The sequence below is a fragment of the Physella acuta genome, unplaced genomic scaffold (genome assembly GCF_028476545.2).
Source record: "Physella acuta isolate Inbredline_101_S28 unplaced genomic scaffold, ASM2847654v3 ptg000487l, whole genome shotgun sequence".
In the NCBI taxonomy this organism is placed as follows: Eukaryota; Metazoa; Mollusca; class Gastropoda; family Physidae; genus Physella; species Physella acuta.
Window position 1 is genome coordinate 350,834 of NW_026732006.1, and position 22,662 is coordinate 373,495.

General features: G+C 37.0%; 1 protein-coding gene across 1 annotated transcript in view; it reads right to left on the minus strand.

Moving 5' to 3' along the window:
• LOC131944283 (homeobox protein SMOX-1) overlaps positions 1-12,778 on the minus strand; it is a 46,633-nt gene extending 33,855 nt beyond the window's left edge. The window contains exon 1 of the mRNA XM_059304841.1: positions 11,658-12,778. Within this exon, the coding sequence (XP_059160824.1) occupies positions 11,658-12,699 (1,042 nt within the window). The 5' untranslated portion in view covers positions 12,700-12,778. The remainder of the gene's footprint in view (positions 1-11,657) is intronic.
• Between the last annotated feature and the right edge of the window lie 9,884 nt (positions 12,779-22,662).

The following is a 22,662-nucleotide window of genomic DNA, read 5'->3' on the forward strand; positions in this document are numbered from 1 at the left end:
TGTACATGTCGCATTAGATATTTAACATTTAAATATCCACTTTACATGTAAACATTTAACTGTATCCTCTATCCACCATTTTCGATAGTGCGATGTTTAATGAAGATCTCTAATAAATGTCATATTAATTAAGTATGATAATAAGATCGACGTATTGTTTAATATTAGAGGTACACTGTGGCGTGAAAACATTCTACAACTATTTTTTTAAAGTAACGGAGCAATGCTAGTCCAACTGCGGCACTAAACTGTAACAATGTACTAGTATTCTAGCCCGTCATGTTTATACGGTCACGGCCTATACTAAACAAAACCACACTGCAATCACATTACTGTTTTCTGGAGACAGCTGTATAAAAGGCGACACAGCGAGCTGTTGGTGACCTATACCATCCTATGGACCCGCAGTGCTAATTAGTTAATTAGTATTCAAGTCATTGACATTTCTTAATTTGTAATATGTGTATGTCTGTGTGTTCCATTTAATTATGACCAATGTCCATTATCTTGTTTATAAGTTATGGCATGCTAAACGGATCTATAAAATGTAGGCAATATATTATATTGGATTAGGAACTGCTCAATGCAAGGCATATATTCAATTAGAATGAATTAATTCGACAGTGTAATCTGCTCAATGTAGAAAAAAAAATTACAATGGGTAGGCCTATAGTTTGATATGGTGTATCATTCACTGAAGTGAATTTATTACAATGGATACAGTTTGTAAGAGTAAATATTCCAATGAGTGTAGTTTCTTATTGTATATTATTCAGCAAAATGAAAGTAATAAAATGGGTATAGTTTGATACTTTATATACTTCAATGAAGTATCGTTTTATATGATATATCATTAAATGAAGTAAATGTATTACATTTGGTTAAATACCTCTCACCAAAACCTTATAAACCTATTTAAATTTTAAAAAATCGGCTAAACTATTTTTTTTAATTTCACCAAATGGCGATTAATTTTTGATAAATGTTATCAAAAATATTATGTAAAGAAGTTTGTAAAATGTGTATGCAAAGGTTTTAACAAAATAAAAAATAATCATCTGAGAAAAAATGAAATATTTGGGTGTTTTTTACGGAAGTAAATCTTTTGAGTATTTACTAATTCATAAATTAATTGAAACGTTTTAGACTTTTATTTTTAAAAAGAGTAACGATTAGCAATCAAACTTTTAATGTTAAATCGTTTGACTAGTTGGTTGCTAGTAGTTTATAGAACTAATTAATGAACAAAATATAAACATACATTTTAAAAAACCCACATTCATTAATCAGGCAGTCGGCGATTTGAATTAAGCTTAAATATAAACTTAAAGAAAGTTCAATTTGTTATTTTATACTTCTTGAATGTATAATAATTAATAACTGCACATTTCCTGATGGTGAATTCACATATAATTAACTATTAATTGAATCATTTGGACAAGCAAAGCAAAATGATAAAAATAAATTAAATTCTTCCAGTCCGGTCGTAATACAAGAGAAATAAATCAGAATTAGACATATATATATGTCAATACAGCGCAACAGCTTAATCTGGTACATTTATTATGGTACTGCAAAATACCATTTTACACTGTTAACGTTTTACCAACACTTGTATCAGATTGCATCTCAATTAATGGAATTTGTCATTTTTTAATTTCTTAATTTTGAGCAATTCTAATTTTTTTTCAAGTATTTAGTTTTTGTTTATAAATTGTTATTACAGAGTATGTAATGTAAACATTTCACAAATTGTGATCACCGAATAAATATTGTAAACATGTCAAAAATGTGATCACTCAGTAACTAAGTATGCTAGTGATACACACCGTGTCAATATGTAGGGACTCCAGGCATACAAACAGTTATATGTAACATCAGTTCTATCACATAACACAAAAGTCACAGATCATACAAGTCACATACATAGTGACCTGGCCGCATACAAGTTATGTTGAACAAAAGATGCTTCCAGTGTTTCTTCCAGACTTTTTTCTCCGGGGGGGCACTTGAAATCTTCGGGGGGGCGGTAAACTTTCTTCGGGGGGGCGGACACTGTTAAAAGTATATATTTTCTATATAAATTATATAAATTTCATTTCGTTCGGGGGGGCGGTAAAAATTTTTCGGGGGGGCTTCGCCCCCCCGAAGAGATGCCTGGAAGAAACTCTGGATGCTTCACATTATCACACAACATAAAACTATACATACATCTTATTGCTCATAAAGAAAGTTAATTAGGCATCAAAAACTTAGTAGAATACAACTATAACACAAGAATCAACAATTACAATACGGTATGGGTTTTAATTACTTTTTAGCTATAAAGCTATTGACTAATAAGCTAAATTTTGACAAATTGTGTAAATAAATATGGTTGCAATATTATATCTAGACACATATTAGAGTAAAAGGGTAACAAAACTAAAACCAACATTGACAGCGCTCGAAATATGAATATTCAACTATGACAAAATTAGACAAATAATTAGCCAATAAAAGTTAGCAAATTTGATAAATACAAACACACAATAAAAAGATACAATATATGACAAAGTATAAACAAAATACGGATTAAATAATTACTTAAAACAAAATTAATTAATAAAATTCAGGCTAGACCACAGAATCATTTGTATTTATAAACGCACCGTGACAAAAATATAGGAATAATGACAAATTCAAACTACTAAAAATACACCTAATAGCAAAACTATATAATTTACAAATGTTGACAAAAGCAGAAAAAGTTAAACAAAAACAAAATTAAACAACAAAAATGACAACAGACAAGTAGTGACTAATGTTGACAAAAGCAGACAGATTTTGACAAAAAACATACAACCAAAATGACGATAGAAATGTAGTGGCAAATGTTGACAAAATCAGACAAATGTTGCTGACTACAGACAAGTACCGACAAATTTTGAAAAAAACAAAAAAACAAACATAAATGACGACAGACAAATAATGACTAATGTTGACAAAAGCAGACAAATTTTGACAAAAAAAAAACAACAAAAAAATAACTGACGACAGACAAGTACTGACAAATTTTGACAAAAAACACAACACAACTGACGACAGACAAGTACTGACACATTTTGACGAAAAAAAAACACAACACAACTGACGACAGACAAGAAGCGACAAATGTTGACAAAAGCAGACAAATGTTGTTGACGACAGACAAGTACTGACAAATTTTGACAAAAACACAACACAACTGACGACAGACAAGAAGCGACAAATGTTGACAAAAGCAGACAAATGAAGAGAGAGGACCCCAGTGAGTGCCTCACGTCTGCCGGTCTCGCTTGAGTGATCCCAGAGGGGTGGGAGGTGTCGGCCCCAGTAGCAGAAGTTGTTGAAGTGTGGAAAATGGCATTGTAAGAACCAGTCGTAAAAACCTGGTCCAAACGACTCGCCCAAATTACGAGATGAAACGACCGGGCCCTTTTGTCATAGTCGGGGCCGGGGTTCGCTACGCTTGGGTACTTTTGCGTGGCTAGCAAAGCGTATCTGAGTAAAAGACCCTAATGTTCAGGAGCCGACTGTACCTGAATTTAATGGCCTCAATACGGCCCTAAACACGAAAACATTGCGCCGTTTGGCTGGTATTTCAAACATTTTTTCTTTCCTTTAGTTTACACCACAGCTGTAGGATTTCGTGATTCTTGTTGTCTAGAAAAGAAATCTTTATGTGTATCTTCTCTTCTTTCTCACCAGCGTGTTTTACGTTTAAAGTTTAATACACACTAGCATAATACATCCACCAGTTTTATAGCAGGAGGCTAAAGCACGTACATTCTCTGATAAGATGAACATGACTTAGATACACATTTATTCTTTTTTTCACGACTCTTGGCACGCATAGTGAAACTTGATTCTGGGAGAGAACCGAACCCAAACCCCTAACGTGAACTACTAACTTTCTGACCGAGGATATTTTCATGACGCGGGTGTCGGGCTAGTACAACAACACCCCCAGGGGTAGGGGAGCTAGGAACGCGGGGGTGGATCAAGTACTGGTAGGTCATATACAGATCAATATTTTATAATCAAAGAGCCGCCGGTAAAATCAACAAGGAGATTGAAGTCAGTATAGTTGATTGGTAATGGTAGTGAGATATGGTAAAAACTGTATGGTACTGGTAGAGTGCTAAGACTCTTATCTTCATTCGGTAATACAGAAAAGTAACTTTTTTTTTTTTGTAGTGTGGGAATGTAGTTAGTAGTATGCCGATGTAGTTGTTTCTTTTTGATTGGTGGTATTGTAATCGTGGGGTAAAAGTTTATTTCTATCCGGTGTTATTGTAATGGTGGTGTAAAAGTTTATTTCCAATTGGTGGTATTGTAATCGTGGGGTCAAAGTTTATTTCTAATTGGTGGTGTGGTAAGAGTGAGATAACAGTGCTGTTGTTACCGGTAATGTGCTCAGAGGCAAAGTACAGTTTATAAGATGTTGGTAATATACCGGGGTAACACCCATCTTGTATTGTTAGCTTGGGAAGGTAACCATGAATATTGTAACGGTAGTTTGCCGACAGTGAGATGTACCTTACTACTGGTGTGGTACTTGGCTGATGGTGAGGTATAAGTTACGGATGGTGTGGTAGTGTGCCTACAGTAAGATATACGCTATTAGTGTTGTTGTAGTTGTCTGAAAAACAAAACTACCTGTGGCTGAAGCGACGAAACGTTGAAGCATTCAGTGAAATACTAAGAACAAATACACAAATGACCACAGTGCGATAAGCCAAATGTTTTTCTGTTGGTGCTGTCTTATCGTTACCGTTTAAATTATTACCACGGTGGTAAGGTAAAAACCACCACAGAATGTGACCCGACATATTTGCATTAAATGCACGCGAAAAGTGTGTATACACAGTAAATAATAACTTGACTTATGAGTAGGTCACGTTGGTGAGTCGTTAAGCTGACTTGTTACATCACAGTTGGTTTGTTTTGTTCATTATACAAACATCCATTGGTTAATTAAACAATTAGTTAACTGCTGGTACGTACGACTAGTTATCACAGTGATTTTACCTCATAGATTAATGTAAACTTTATACCAAAATATAGGACAAATACTATAGAGTATAAAGAAAAAGATTGATTGAATATCGATAGCGGGTACCAAATATCGATCTTATGCGATGATTAAGTAGGTATTTATGGGGACTTAATCAGCTTTGTTTGTTTATTTTCAGACGGTAAGCACAGATAACGTCCCCTTCCCTAACCCTGACAAACACAGGCAGGCACATAATCAAGCAATGTTTTTTAAAAAATATAAAAGTCTTGTTTTCACGAAGGAAATAAATTGATAAGCAATTCAATTCAAAGCAAACATAAGATTAGCTTTCTGCGCATGCGCGTCGTGATAGAGGGCGCCAGGGGTCTTTCACAGATGTGACCACAAAAAACAAGAGGATGTTGGGAAATAGGTGTGGGAGGGAGTGTGGGGGGGGTGGTGTGTGTGTGGGGGGGGGGGGGGTCAATTTAACTCAGGGAGAGCGTGGTCCTGCATTTAGATTACATATTTCATCCGAGTCAAGGTCGGCATTAGCATACGCTTGATTGACGCCACTGGCCGTACAGTGTGTGAAGGTGTGTGAGGGTGTGTGTGTGATGGTGAGGTTAGCTGGGGGTGGTTAGAAACCGTTGATGTCAATGCAAACACAAGGGGGTAGATATCTATTAGAAAACGGACAAATGATTAGCATAGATCAAGTATAAAATGTGCTAATTAATACGGCGTGTGTTGATGTGTGTAGTGCACGTCACCACCTAGTGTAAAGCTAGATAAGTGGTTTCACACACACAAACAGACATATCAACACACACACACACATATATATATATATATATATATATATATATATATATATATATATATATATTTATTTATTTATATATTTATTTATATATATATATATATATATATATATATATATATATATATATATATATATATATATATATATATATATATATTTTTTTTTTTTTTTATATTTATATATATATATAGGTATACATCCCTATGTGATATGAGAGCAATACTGACAGTTTGAATGAACACACAATCAACACGAACCGAAACATTGACTTTGTACGTGTGTAGTGTCTGTTCCCCCGTCGCTACGTCTCTCAACCCGGACAAAACACTGCCGTGATGGTGTGGCTTACCAGTAGATTACCATCACCAGAGGTAACGATGCATGGACGCCGGGAGAAACAACCACGACACCAGCAGGACCGTTAAGTTGCTTAGCACTTCTACGCCAGAGATGGTATCGCGACTACCCTGACATACCGAGTAGATATATAGACATACATACGCATACAAGAAGACATGCTTGTATACATATATATATATATATATATATATATATATATATATATATATATATATATATATATATATATATATATATATATATATATATATAAAGAGACAGAGAGAGAGTGTGAGAGAGACTTTAAACGTAAACCCATATAACCATTCTCTACATAATTTATGTACACACATATTTTCAACTAGATATCAACGCAAATACAAATAAACACACACACACAAAACAATGCAAGCGCTCGAGAACATCTGTTACCAGACATACACCCCCACAACACATATTTACATATGCACCATTACACATATGTTTGAACATATTGCTTTTGTACGACCGTACCGTATAAACTGTGAAACTACACACGTTAGCGTTTAAAATATATTTCAACACACGTTACAGCCATACTTTCCACTTGATTTATGTTTAAGACATTATTTTTAAAACACATTCTTTGTCAACAGTGTCTTTAAATACTATTATTTTGTCACCCGTTACTTTCAACTCGTTATGTATGTAAAGCATTACTTCCAACACACATAATGTGTGTATTAACATTATCATCTGGACCCGACACACATACCAACACACCATGGTTGTGATTTCACTCGAGTGTGTCCTACATCTGACACGGTCCGACACGATTTCTAAATGTATGTCACGACACGTCACTAATACACACAGGACAGATGTCTTTACCTCGGCGCAGGTGTGTTATGCCGTGCAACACAGGTGAGATGTTTATGTTAGCTTACACGACAAATGGTACGTTTAACCTACATGTTTGTGTATGGCTATAACACATGTGATACGTTTAACCAACACATATCTTTAAGGCTTTAACACAAGTAATACGTTTAACCAACATATAAATTTTTGGCTATAACACAGGTGCTATTTTTAACACATATAAGGGTTCTAGGTTGACAAACAATTGCGTTAAGACAATTTTCTGTGTTAGATAGTTTAACCAACATATATATGAAAGGCTATAACACAGGTGATACGTTGAACCCACATACGGTTGCTAGTTTGACATACACATGCGTTAAGACAATTTACTGTGTTAGACAAAAAAACTGACTTTTAATCGACTGAAGAGCTATTCTAACAAATAACATGTCGTTTAATTTAAACACAACATGTACAATGGTATAGGTTCAACCACATATTGTCCCTTTAACTAAAGCATACCAACATATGTAAATCATGTTAATGTTAGTGCTAGACAGCAAAACTAACTTTAAACTAAGTGCTAGTCTAACGAATAACGCACCGTTGAATCTAAACACAACATGACAGTCGCATAGGTTCTACCAAATGTTGTTACCTTTAACTAAAGCACACCAACTTAAGAAAATCAAGCTAGGGTAAGAGAGAACCGAACCCAGTTCTTTAGAACGTTTGGTGGGATCACGGCCACAGAGATTACAAAAAAGCACTAAGACAAGGGGCTACTCAATTATGATATATCTCATCACTAACCACTCTATAACAAGACATTGGCTACAAGACAAACCCGTAACAAGACAGTATTTAGACTTTTCGCCACTAGACAAACCCATAAGACAGTATTTAGACTTTTCAAAACTACACAAACGCAAACTACAAACATACATACAGATATCTCTATGTACATTTGTTAAAAGTCGTAAAAAGTTGAAAATAAATTAGATGAATATTTATATATTGATTTCGATATTACAGGGTTAATTATTCTAATTAAAGAAACGAATGCAATTATTTATTTAAAACGACCGTGCCTAAAAATAATGGAAACTTTTAACTAGAATATATATATATATATATATATATATATATATATATATATATATATATATATATATATATATATATATATATATAAATATATATATATATATATAATGTCTTAGTCCTAGCACCTCCATTGCTCACACTTCAGCTCTTAGAAGAAAAAATAAAATTGACAGAAATTCTTTTACACTGAGAGCAAAATAAACGACAATTTCAAAAACACTTTTAATCGTTTCATTTATTGAGAGAGGGACCGTAATTGGAAATGGTTAATTAACATGCAGCGAACTTTCACCCCGGGCCGAAAGCTGGGCTAAATGATTGAGGCCCCGTCATCACTATGACGACTGCGACACAGTAGCAAATAATTGATTAGACGCGTGTTGGCTGTATTGATTAGCACACGGTGCGTGTCGAAACAGTGGCCCCCCAATGCCAGTGTGTGCGTGTGTGTGTGTGTGCGTGTGTGCGTGTGTGTGTGAGTAAAGATGGCGTATATGTTAAGTTAGGTGTGACGTAGCACTTTAAGCACGGACATTTATAAAAGTGAGAGTAATGTACTAACTGCTGTTAAAAGTAGTACTAGCCACCTACAATACTAGACAGACGTTTGAGAAACAGCAAACTATAATAAACTAATCACCTGATTCATATCAGTTTATATATATATATATATATATATATATATATATATATATATATATATATATATATATATATATATATATATATATATATATTATATATGAGTGTACATAAGCATATCCATATGGTTAGTTAAAGGCCTATACGTTCATCACTAATTAAAACCGTTCGCAGTTGGAGTTCTAAAATTAACCAAGTGTACCCGTGAATTGCAGTAACAATTGTGACTGGTTTAAGCTATTTAAATACAAATGGTATAATTATCAAGTTTTGATAATAAAAATGCATAAATTGAACATTGATTATCAAACTAATAATAGTTTAAAACAAGTATATGATTTTCAAAATAAGAATTGTACTAAATTATTTTTGTTCTACTTTGTATCAAAAGTTTTTGCAAATTTTGAAAATTATGTAACAAAAGTGCTGTTTTCTGTGCAATAACTAATACCATAGCTGTTTACCTCCCTTATGTTAAAACAATTCAGAGTCATCTATTTTTTAGCTTTTAATCATTAATATTTTAAAATTGTGATTACAAACACCAAATCGATTGATCATATATCGAGTTCTAATTTAGACTTAACGGCTGATGAGGTATTGGGGTGTAATTATGATTAATAATTTAAAAACTATAATCTGGATTGTTTAAATCTTGAACCACCCGGCATTTTTAAAAAATCCGATTAGAAACAAGTCATAGAAAGAACAATGGAAACAAAAATCTCTGTCCCGACGTTATGTGTTTGTGATTACAGTAGACCAACAACATATTGTATATATGTAGAAGATGTAACATATAGACTACACGGAAATGGTGAGAATTTTTATCGGAAAAATTATATCACATATAGATGAAGGGATAAATAAATCTCAAAAAGATGAAAGAATATATGGGCCTCATATATATGTTGGGATATATAAGATGTAACATAGATCACATATAGATGATTGAAAGAAAATATAAGCCACACACATATGGTAGTGGACTATGTAGTCTACATATGTTTGGAAGTGGAAGATATAGATTAGCTGCTCATGATACAAATCAAGCTTGTCTGACTAAAATGTGCATCTTGTAATCAAAACATTTGGAATTGTGGGAAATATCTTCTTTTGTATCGACACAGCACATTAAGAGATAATTATTTTAATTATTCCCAATTTGTTATAACATTAACTGTTAAATTTACATTACCAAACAACATGAACTGCTCTGTTTTAAAACTCTAATGAGGAAACTTTTTGTGTTTCACTACCAAATGTTTTAGTAAGCATTATCACGGCACAGTTTAAAGTATTTTAGAAATTAAATTTACTTGCCAAGTTTAATGACCATTATTTTCATGATTTATTTTTTGTAGTTTTTTAAATGAGAAAGTCATTTAAAAATGATTTTTTAAAAAATGTTTAGCAACAGCTGAGTATAAATTTGTAGATTGTAGTTTCTGATTTGTTTTGTCTTACTATTTTGAATTTTAGCTGCAAATGTTTTTACGATAATATTCAACTGTAGTTTCGGATGTGATGGCATACATTTGAAAATAGTGTTTTCAGATGTTTTGATAATATTGGTTATAGATATATTTTGATAATAGTGGTTTCAGATATGTTTTGATAAATCTGGTTATACGTATGTTTTGATAATAGTGGTTTCAGATATGTTTTGATAATATTCTAAATTCTAGTTTAAGACGAATGCAGATTATATTATAATTTGTTGGTCATGTTTCATGTGTTAATTTTGTAAAATGAACTTACAGATGTGTTATAATAATCAACTAAATTCCAGTTTTAGACTTGTCATGATTATATTATAATCTGTTGTGTTATATGTTTTATTATGTGTTTATATTCTAAATTATAATTTCAGTTGAGTAGTTATTTTGTAAAATGTACGTTCAATTGTGTTTTGATAATATTCTAAATTCTTGATTCATATGTATCATTATATTACAATTTGTAATATTAATATTATTAAAGAAATTTAGATGTTTTTGGTGTTATTAAATTTCGTATATTGTAGTCTCAAATTTTTTAGGATAATATGGTTACTTATACTTCCAGATGTGTTGTATGATAAGAAATTGATGCGCCTGATTTGTTTGAATGATAAATCAGTATGTCAAATGGTAGATGCCTAACTCTGATGTGCTACATGTGTATCTTTACACATGTGCTTATACTGAATGTTCTACACACCGTAAAGGGGATTGTCATACAGTTTTGGATGTTTATTCTTTTCACGATAATTAAAAATATATAAACTCATATTATAGCTAGATAACGATATATACCAGAAATCAAATTTTAAGTCTAGAAAACTTCAACAGCGAATCCCTTGTTGTCGCAACAATATCAGCAACCTAGTTCACAACCCAACCACCGCAACAACAACAACAACCTAGTTCACAACCCAACCTCACTGTACTAGAAACTAAAACATTCCATAAACGGCATAAACCCATTAATTAAGGAAAGCGTGAAAACTTTAATCAGGCACGGTTTAATTAATTGCGAAATGTGTCGCCGAGCAGGGAAAAAATAACTAGTCGGGTTGTGGGACAACATCTTTACAGGGAGGGACGGGACAGGTGGTTTAAATTTGGCCGAGGTGTGTAAGGTGTGTAAGGCCTGTGTTCTGTGATGTGTAACACACCTATACACTTCTAGCAAATTGTCTCTTAGCGGTATACACGTGTGCGCAGTGTGTAGATTTATGTAAATTTTGACATTTATTTTTTAGACAAAGTTTTATTAAGTACTGGTAAATATAATTAGAACTAGATCTAGATCTATATGTTGATGTATTTGAAAAGCATTCTTTATATGGGGTAATATTGTCAGTGGTTTTGTTTGTTTATAAAGCGTATAACTTACCGACAATTCCCATCCAAGGATAGAAGGGGGCGGGCTGTTCTGGTGATGAATTGGATGATCCATTCGCTTGTTGTGTTTGAGTACTTAAATCGTCGCTCCCTGCCTTAGGGCTCAGAGAGCACGAGCTGAGAGCATTGGGCTCCCCCGGGCTCCCGAAGGGGCTGTGTTGGCTCCGTGTGGGGGACGGTGTGGATATGTGGGTGTGGGTGGGCCACTCGAGGTTGGAGCCGTACCCGTTGAGAAAGTTGTTTGGATGGCGTTGGGCTGAGCTGTTGGCGGTGTTGGGCGTGCTGTTGACTGTGCTGTTTTGTGTGCTGTGATGCAGGCTGTTTGAGCTGTTCGTGCTGTTGGCGCTGGTGGGTGTGTGGGTGTGTGGCTGCGGTGTGTGGTGGTGCGTGCTGTGGTGTGGGTTGTGGTGGTTGAGCGAGTGGTGGTGCTGAGTGTGAGCGGTGATCAGTGGGGGCGTATCCGCGCCCGTGAGTCCAGCGTTGGCGTTGACGTTGGGGTTGACCCCCCCACCGGTGGTGGTACCCCCGCCGTGGTGAACCCCCGGGTGTAGTCCGTACGACGACGACGACGACGATGAAAGTTTGTTGTTGTTGTTGTTATTATACTTATCATGCCCAAGTGACGTGTGGTGAATCGACGAGCTGTGGGAATGCGCCGGGGTGATCGGGTACCCCGGGGTCACTGTGAGATCATTCGGGGACCCTAGGTTCCCGTGGTGGCCGGTCCCGGGGCTCACGCCGGAATACGGTGACGTATGCAGAATACTGGACGACTTCTGAACATGGTAGGAACTGTACGGCGACGCACATGATTCCGATATACTGGACACACCGGACGGATGACCGGATGAGCCGGATCCACACACAACACTGCCGTATCCAGAACTTGTTGTTTGGTATCCAGGGATGTGGTCTGGAAACCGTGGAGAATAAAGTCCATAGTTAGGTGCCGTACTGGAGCCATATCCATTCGAGACATAATGGCTTTCTGGTGGGTATTGCGGCAAGAATGGGGTCGCAAAGTAGGAATTCATGACCGCTGGATATATGATCGAAGCACTATCCTCACTGCATGACCCTGGGTCCAGAACTTGTGATTTGTGAGGCTCCTAACTCACAAACAGCCCGGAATAAATCACGCGCTGGAGAATGAGATGGTGTTGTGTCAGCCGGCGACCAATCAAAAGCCTCGTCTCTTGGAGTGTACTGTGCGCGCGCTGCGTCGCTTGGCTCGGCCCACTTTTCGTGTCCCGTGGCTCGGGCCAGTTCTGCTATCGACTTTTGGTTGGCGAACAGCAGACGAACAGTGCGCAGCAGATGTGGCTGTCTTTGCCTCCCATATTCACTACAGCAGATAGCATATTGAAAAATTTCGCACGAGAATATTATTCTGTCGTGTTCGCTCAAAAAATATTTTTTTCTCCGATGAACATGGGATTATTTTATATGGGATTACCTTATTTAGAAGCACAAAACGAACAAAAGTTTAATTGCATAAAAATTCATTTCACAATTAATCCGTAGGCAGGCCGAATTATATAGTTTTGGATTTAAATGGATTTTACGTATGTATGTTATTTTCTAAAAGAAATCGCGAAAAAAAAGTTTTATTATTTTATTTTTATTATTTTAGTTTTTTTAGGGTAGTTAATTCAGACTTCAGTTAAATTTGAGAATTCTATAAAAAAAGAATCACAGACTAAAAGGATTTTTACACAATAAAAATAAATAGTTTTACAAGACTTCATTGTAGAAAAAACATGTACTACCAGCACTGCTATGAAGTTTTATTTCTATAAATTGCTGTTTAGTCTTTTCAAGTAGCTTATTTATCTCAGGTTAAAGTCGAGTTTAACGTTAGGTATGAAACAGATAGTTCCACGATAAGGTTAGATCGAGATTTCCAACTTTCAAATGGAACAGAAGAAAATAAATTGATTTACTGGGGTAGATATTTCCCACACAAGCCCCCACACCACACGCCTGAAAATCACATGCACACTCATCACTGCCCCCCCACACACACCCACACATCACATGCCCCCACAGGTCCCCACACATGCCCGAAAATTGCATGCCTACACATCACATTCCACACATCACATCCCACACATCACATCCCACACATCCCACACATCACATCCCACACATCACATACCTACAACACAACACATGCCCACACATCACATTCCACACATCACATACCCACACATCACATCCCACTCATCACATGCCCACACATCACATACCCACATACCCACACATCACGACCCACACATCACATCCCACATATCATCTTCCACACATCACATACCCACACACCACATGCCAACATACAACACTTCTCCTTACCACCTTACATTGGTGTGACGTCAATCTCCCTTCTAATTAAAATAAGTTAACTAATTAGGCCTACAACATACATTTAAGTTTCTAAATTTGAAAGAATGAACCCGCATTGTTTGTGTTAATTTAATTTGTATTTGTAAAATGTTTATCCACATTTCTCTTTGTAAAACTACTTTGTTAAAAAAAAAAAACACAATTTTTGTTCAAATATTTAGTCAACAATTTTTTTTTTAATTGTTTTCGAAATAATTTTTTTTTTTTAAAACATTCAATCGTATTACTTACCTTACTGTCGCTCTAATTATTAGGGTAATTAACAAATGTTAATTAAATTATTATAAATGAAAGGAGAGTCTTCAGTACTAATTAACAGAAAGTCGTTAAGTTTTCCTTAATAGTCCTTTGTTTTTAAATGGTAGTAAAATAATATTTCTGCAAGATGAACCGACGGGAAGTGGTATTCGCTGCGGAGTACCAGTTACGGGCGTGTCTTGCTTGTCACAAGCAGAGGTGGGCGTGTCGAGTTTCTTGCCAGTAGCGGTGGGCGTGTTTTGTGGTTGGGGGTGGTGCGTGTTGTTTTGGAGGGACATCATGGGGGGGGGGGGTTGCTCATGACTCGGTCAAATGTCGGTATTCACACAGAGCTTGACACCACCAAGTGTAACCCCATTAATGGCTGGCTAAATTTAGCAAACCTTGGTATAAACGGCCTTGCTGTGTTTATGTGGTTTATATGTTCCTGTTTATGTGGTAGCTCTCACCAGAGTACGCTTACTAACACATAAACATACAGCATTGCATATGTCACATCAACAATCGTACATGTAACATTCAACATTGCTCTTTCAGAATTGCACATAACACATCAACATTCATACATTCAACATTCCACATAACACAACACACTTACATTTAGCATCACATCTAAACACATACATAGAACATCGCACATAACTCATCAACACATTCATTCAGCATTGCACATAACATATCTACACATAAACATTTAATATGGCACATAACACATCAACACATTCATTCAGCATTGCACATAATATATCTACACACATACATTCATCATTGCACATAACACTTCACCAAGCATCATACTAGTCCGCTTAAGATTCTCCCGTTTTAGGATTCGGCATCCGAATCTCTCTATTCCAAATAGTGTCTTTTTGCACCCTCAAAAAGGCTGTAGTGTCGATGCTATTAATAGATCTGATGACGTCGCCATCGCTGATAGGTGGTCGTATTTTGGGCTAGGTTAAGATTTGATTAAGTATACGGATATAATGAATTGAGATCACTGACTGCACATTTAGGCACGAGGGTGGCTAGGACTTTAGTGACGCGGTGTGACCAGCTGGGGCGTAGCTTTTGTTTTGTTTAAACAATACATAAATGAGGAATCTACGTTTGATTTGTGTTTTTTTTAAAGGGGTGGGAGTATTGGACGAAACTGTAACTTCAAAATAGGGTGTGTGGGGGTAGCGATAAGTCGATAGTAGAGAGGTGTGCGTGGGTGTGTGGTGGTGGTGGGGAGGAGGGAGAGGGGGGGGTTGTTGGGTAGGCATATACAAATCGGCTGAAATAGCGTGATTCATCTCGCCAATCATTTCAATAAATTACTTGGCTGTGGTTTAGTCGTCTACCCTATGGTCGTCCATGTGAGTGAGTGAGTGTGTGTGTGTCTGGGTGTGAAATGGGGGGGGGGATGGTTAAAAAGTGTGGGCCTGAATTTGTGGAGTGATGTAAGGGATAAGATGTTTGCAAGCGTTAAAAAAAAAGAACCACAACTCCCAATTTTAAAATGATAATATGCCTAAGCTTGCGTAACCCTAACTCTAATTCTAACAGGCACTATCGAAAGTAATCAAGATGTTAATTAATATCTTTGGCTTAAAGTTTAACAAACATGTTTTAGCTATCGTGCAAGGCTTAGGATTATGTTTTACACAGAATTAAAGGAAACATTTAATTTTATAAGATTTTTTAACAAATAGTTTTAATTGAAATTACTTTTAAAAAATAAGCTCTACTAATTTTTCATTTAATTACAAAAAACAAAAACAAATTAAACTCAGGATTAAAATGTTAAATGTCGTCAGAAATGGCTAATTAAAACACGTTAGCACTTGAGAAAGACAATAACGTTAATTAAGAAACGGTAATTACCATCGATGCTACCGATGAAGACAAAGATAATGACGAGGGCGTCGTTAGGATACGTTTTCAGTCGACTCATATTTGTTTTCTTCGTCAATTAAGATGATTATCTTATGTTAATTAGCGATGAAATCACTTCACTAATTAAAATAGTTGTCTTAAAATAAGCTAGCACTATCCGCACAAGCATAGTCGTATTTCTTGTATAGGTAAACTTTGAGGACAGCACAGCTAATCTAAGAGTATCAAAAATTATGTAACCTACCGTAACATTTATGAAGAGAATGAGCAATGGAGCTAATATAGCAAATTGTATGCCCTATGCATAGCAAAAGATGTTTCGATCATGGTTTTCATCAAAGTTTTAATTAAATAGTTTTAGGAAAGACTAAGCAATTAAATATAATAATTGATAGGCATTTCTTATTCGAAAGATCCCAACCCCCCCCCCCCCCAAAATGTACATACAGTGGCGTAGCTAGGGGAGGACGGGTGGGGTGGCCGCCCCGGGCGCCGACCCTAAGGGGGGCGCTTTTTCAAAGGGGGAGGGGGGGGGGCTTTTTCAAAGACAGGAATAACTATAAATAGAATGGGTAGGAGGGGCGCAAAAATGTATAGTCCGCCCCGGGCGCCGGAATCGGTTGCTACGCTTCTGTGTACATAGTGGGGCCCCATTTCATCTTCCCCCCCCCCCCCACCCATACAAGTATACAGGTATTTTGGATTGACTGAAACCATTACCCTGGAACCATTACTATAACGGAACCTAATCATAATCCTGATCCAATTCTCGAGATAAATCAAGACCAAAATACTATGTCTGAAGCTACAGTAATAATGACGTATTTAAAAAAACGACGCGTTTTTTTTTTACTTTCTCGTATATACGAAGTAGGCCTATAGAGAAAGTCTTGTAATTGTGCAAAAAAAAAAAAAAAAAATCGAGATTTTTACAAATCTCGACGTTTTACACCTCACTGATACGGAAAAACATAATTTTTCAATCTTGTCCGTATGTCTGTGTGTGTTTGTGTGTCTGTCTGTCTGTCTGTCTGTCTGTGTGTGTGTGTGTAAACAAAATAACTTGAGTACCGTTACAGCTAGGTTGATGAAATTTCATATAAAAGTATTTTATCAAAATCGTAGATCCGTATCAACTTTTGAGCGATTTCCGATAACCGGAAGTGGAACTTTTTCTACTTTCAATTTTTCAAATGCCTATATCTTGAGTACTATTTCAGATAGATAAATGAAATTTCACATATAAGTCAAAGATCTAATTCTCTACCTTCTGTCAAATTTTGAGTAATTTCCGTTTACCGGAAGTACTAACTTACGCTATTTCCGATTTCTCAAAAAACGCATGTAAATTTATAAAGTACTAATAATATTGCGCACTATTAAGAACATCTTTATTTAGCGTTCGCTTGGTGCGCAATTCTTTTTTCTACGAGATTCTATTCTATTTTTAAAAGTTTAAGTAATTAAAAATCATGTCTATATTCCGAGTTATATAAGAATATTCGAGGAAGTTTAGGGAGATCACTCCCGGTTTATTTATTTTTTAAATCTGTTTCTATGAAATACATTTTGTGTTGTTTTTCTGGCCGCACACTGTGGTTGGTTAGAAGCAAGGTATACGCAGTGTTGAACTTACGTTTTCTGTAGGTTGCACAAGACACTGAAGACATGTTATAGACATTCAGAAGACACATGGGTGGTACGTGCTGGAAACACAGAAGACACATCGTGGGACATAAACAAGACGCAACGAGGACACATATAAGACATATTAAACACACACCGACGACACATATTTTGTACATCCAGGACAACGTGTCTTTATTGAAGAGACATCGATGATTCATCACGGACACACAGAAGACACATCGTGGACATACAGAGGACACAGCGACGACATATAGAAGACATATTGAATACATACAGAGGACACATTGATGGTACAAGCTGTACATAGTGTCTTTATTGCGGACAGATCACTGATTCCCCCAAGACACATTGATGGTACAAGCTGTACATAGTGTCTTTATTGCGGACAGATCACTGATTCCCCCAAGACACATTGATGGTACAAGCTGTACATAGTGTCTTTATTGCGGACAGATCACTGATTCCCCCAAGACACACTGAGGACACATGGATGGTACATGAGATATTAAGGACCCATCGTGGACACATAAGATTTACTAAAGGCGAACCTAGGACACACTAGGAAACATCGTTCACACATCAAAAACTTAAGAGCACATGTCCGACATATCAAAGAATCATCGACGGCATACCGAAAACATATTGAGGACTTGTCTTGTGCATATCGACGACATCTAGGCGACTCATTTACGACATATCAAGGACACATCAAGAACATACTAAAACACATATTAAGGACACATCAAGAACATACTAAGACACATATCAAGGACACATGGAGAAATACAACTAAGCATGACATTGTGTTGTCACAGCTATCCCCCCCCCCCCCCTTACCCTACCCCTAGGTGTTGTCAATTCGTCTGTCAAACATAAGGCATAGCGTGTCAGACATCCATAAATTACCGCTAGCCTCGTATCCAAATGTTGAATCTCGTGACGTACCGGCGCAAACGTCATACGGGTTCGAGGTTGGTGACCTAGTTTCGCCGCATCTATTCCCATTGGCTGAATTATTTATAAGATTTGATGCTAAAATAATGGAAATAATCGCGCATCATGTTAAAACAAAAAAAAAAAAACGATTTATTATCATTTTTTTGTATTTGTTTGTTTCTGGGTTAATTGTGATTACAACTAATCAAGATTTAATCCGGTTCCGGTGGGGGGGGGGGGGGGGGGGGGTTACGGACAAGGCCGGTAACCCAATGCATCGACCAGAAACCAAGGGCGATAAATTACTAGTCAACTTATAAATTAAAGACAGAGAAAGGGAGATAAATCTCTGCCGCATCTTACCGGGGATTATTGAACAATTAATGCCTTAGTCGGCGGGCGACGGGCCAAACAAAATTAGCCCATCCATGATTTACAGCCAAAACAAAACACAGGCCCCGAGGTCACGTGACAAGCTCGCCTATTTGACTAACTAGTATTAGCGGCCCGGGGTACCGTTACGGTCGTTTAGCTACGACCGTTGAATTACCCCCCCCCCCCCCACCGCCTTCCCTCCCCATACTCTTTCTCCGTTCTCCTCCACCCCCTCCCCACTGCCTTCCCTCCCCATACTCTCTCTCCGTTCTCCTCCACCCCCTCCCCACTGCCTTCCCTCCCCATACTCTTTCTTTATGCTCCTCCACCCTCTCCCCTTCCTCTTCAGTTATCCCGTTTGCTTGCATGCTGTAGCATAAATAGTAAGAAGCTCAGAACAGACCCAACAATGGGGCGGGGTCACGCAATGTTTGTAGTAGGTGGCCTCTAGTGCTCACGGTGATGAGGTGTACCACAATGGTTGGTCTCAAATGATTTATTTTTTAGGCTACTAGACAGCGGTGTGTTGGGTTACTTGGAAGCGAGGCATCTTTGTGCGACTAGCCAGACAGCATTGTAGGGCGGCTAACAAGACAACACTGAATGGCGACTAGCCAGATATCATCTTAGGGAGACTAGCCAGACAGCAACATGCACCCCATCAATACGTGGCACAGAATATAGCATCACGTGATCCACAAAGCTCTTGTCAACAATCGCCTTAAGTAGCTCGCCATTTAGACCACAAGAATCACGAACAGAGTGTAAACTATATATGGAATATCAGCATTCACTTATTTGTGTCAATATATATAAAAAAAACATCGAACAAAATGACTTTGTATCGTCTGGTAGGCCATGATTTGGTCTCCATCTGTCGAAAATAAGTCGTTTCTTTAACTGGAGAGAGTTTTATGATTTGGATAAGATTGTCTGTTCACGTACACCAAATATAATTGTATTAATACCTGCTTGTAATAAACAGCATTTACCTTTACCGACTAATTCACGTGTACGTGCGTATCTGGGCTAATAGTGAAAGTAAAGATCATTCTCAGACGAGACTACCATTGAGATTAACACTGTTTCATCCGCCTCGTTTTTTATTTCTCTGACCCCAATCAGGTACATCTCACAGCTTGATGAACTGAGGAACGTAGTGCGGATTCGAACCGGTGAATCGAAACTCTTCAGTTCCTTTCCCTAACTACCACCCGACCACGCCGCACCAAATCGAAACACAATTGTTGTACACTCTACAATGGATAATGGCAGATGAATCCAGCCACAAATGCTAATTGATAAGTCTATTAACAAAAAAAAATAATCTAAAATCAATACATTGTTTTGAACAGTCTTTTTATTATGATACAAAAAAAACTAAACTAAATCACGACTTTCCGTGAAACTACAATTGAAGTTAATGCAACAGCAAAATCAAAAACGGCTTCGTCCGCACATCATAAAGAGCCTATCTAAAAAATACAAAAATAAACAAGCAGCCTCATAGGATATATATATATATATATATATATATATATATATATATATATATATATATATATATATATATATATATGCATGTAGCGAGCCAGCCACAAAAACCCAATCAAACATTATCTAGTTCATCAAACAAGAACACATTAATTTTATTGTAGGGTTCAAAAAACGACACCGACTTTACCGAAGAGTTTTCACATAACAACAAACGCCAGCACTGCAGATCATCAGCTCCGTGGTTGCGGTTTAACAAAAACAGATGGTAGTCCAAACAAAATAAGGGTTTAATTAGTAGTGATAGAAAATAAACAATATCCACACCCCTAACTAGTTGTTGACCTCTAATTAACGTCACACCAACTATATAAGCCAGTATCTGACAATGTGTTAAGATCAAAGGTTCCACCAACTATATACTTGAGGGTCCCACCAACTAACTATATAGACGAGGGTCCCACCAAGTAGATACACGAGGGTCCCACCAACTATACACACCAGGGTCCCATCAACTATACACATCAAGGCCCCACTTACTATATACACGAGGGTCCCACCAAACCAGAGTCCGACAAACCATATAATTGTACAGCTAGATCTACCAGAAACTCTACCGTGAGTACCATCAAAACATGGCGGGGCGCGTGAGTCTGCGGTGAGTTCCTCTAACGACGTGCTTAACATAACCGGCACAGACACACTAGCAGGAAACATTACCCCACAGATAAATCACACTGGGTCCTCCATTCAGGGGGGATCATCATCAGCACAGCGGCAGGGGGGTGGGGGAGGCAGGTGGTACACGCTGGAGGGGATTTGTTGCGCGAAAATGAGACATCATTGAGCGAAATGACGAGGGCGCGCAGTGAACATATGAGCTACGAGTTGTGAGTTACACCGATATTTAATCGGGGTGACAGTGTGGACTGGGTTCAGGGGGTGGGGATGGGGGGTGGGGGTGTATGACCTGTGTATGACAGTCACACTAGAGATGTAGCGTTACAATGGAGTTTTTTTTTTAAAATGATATGCTACATATGTACTCGTTGGGAACGATATGGTGTTAGAGGCGTGCAGATGTTGTTTTATAACAGGATTGCGAGGTGGATGTGTGTGTGTGTGCGTATGGGGAGGGGGGGGGGGGTAGGGGGGGGGGGGTTGGGTGAATGTAAAGTCATTTTGATTGCATGTTTTTTAAGGAAAGTATCAATACAGTAGGCTTGCTGTTTGTTCTGCATCTTTGACACTAAAACCCGAAATGCTTCTCTACATTATGTTTCATGTTTTATAATATTTTCTTTTTTAAACTTTCACACCGTTAGAACCTGACCGACAGGATACCTCATCCTGCCGCTTCTGCTTTGCCCACCTAAGATTATCTCTCCCAAGTTCTCCCTTTGGGCTAGAGGTTGTACACAGGGCTCCAGTTGCACGGATTTAAAGCCTAATTTTCACAAGGCCGTTTTCAGAAAACTATTATGAATAAAATAAAATATTTAAGAACTGATACTTCTTCTGTGATGGAAACGGTCATTGACTGGTTGGCAGCCAATTTATAAGAACACGACTAAATTACTTGTAAAGTTTTTTAAATTTCTAAATGCGATTAAAAATACTTTTTTTAATTTTTAGAAAACAAAAGTTATTATAAAATTCCATTTAAATTTATGTCTACTTATTGATACATTTAAACGTCAATATCAACGCAAAATATTTTGATTTAAGTGCATTTAAAAAAAGTTTGTGTTGTTCTGGTTGTTTTGAGTAATGAGTTCCCTTGGCTATTCTTAGCATCAACATGGGGGGTAACTGCCACTTTAGTCCGGCTTACTAGTTTAGAGAAACTGAAAAATAAATTTACTTTTTATCACTCAGTAAACTGCTCGTTTTATTTTATTCGTTTACGCTCAGATTTTTCAATACGTTACCTGGACCAAGTTCTGTCTAATTTGACAGATAGATAATTTAGTCTGTCAGATAGATGCATTAGTCAAGTCTTG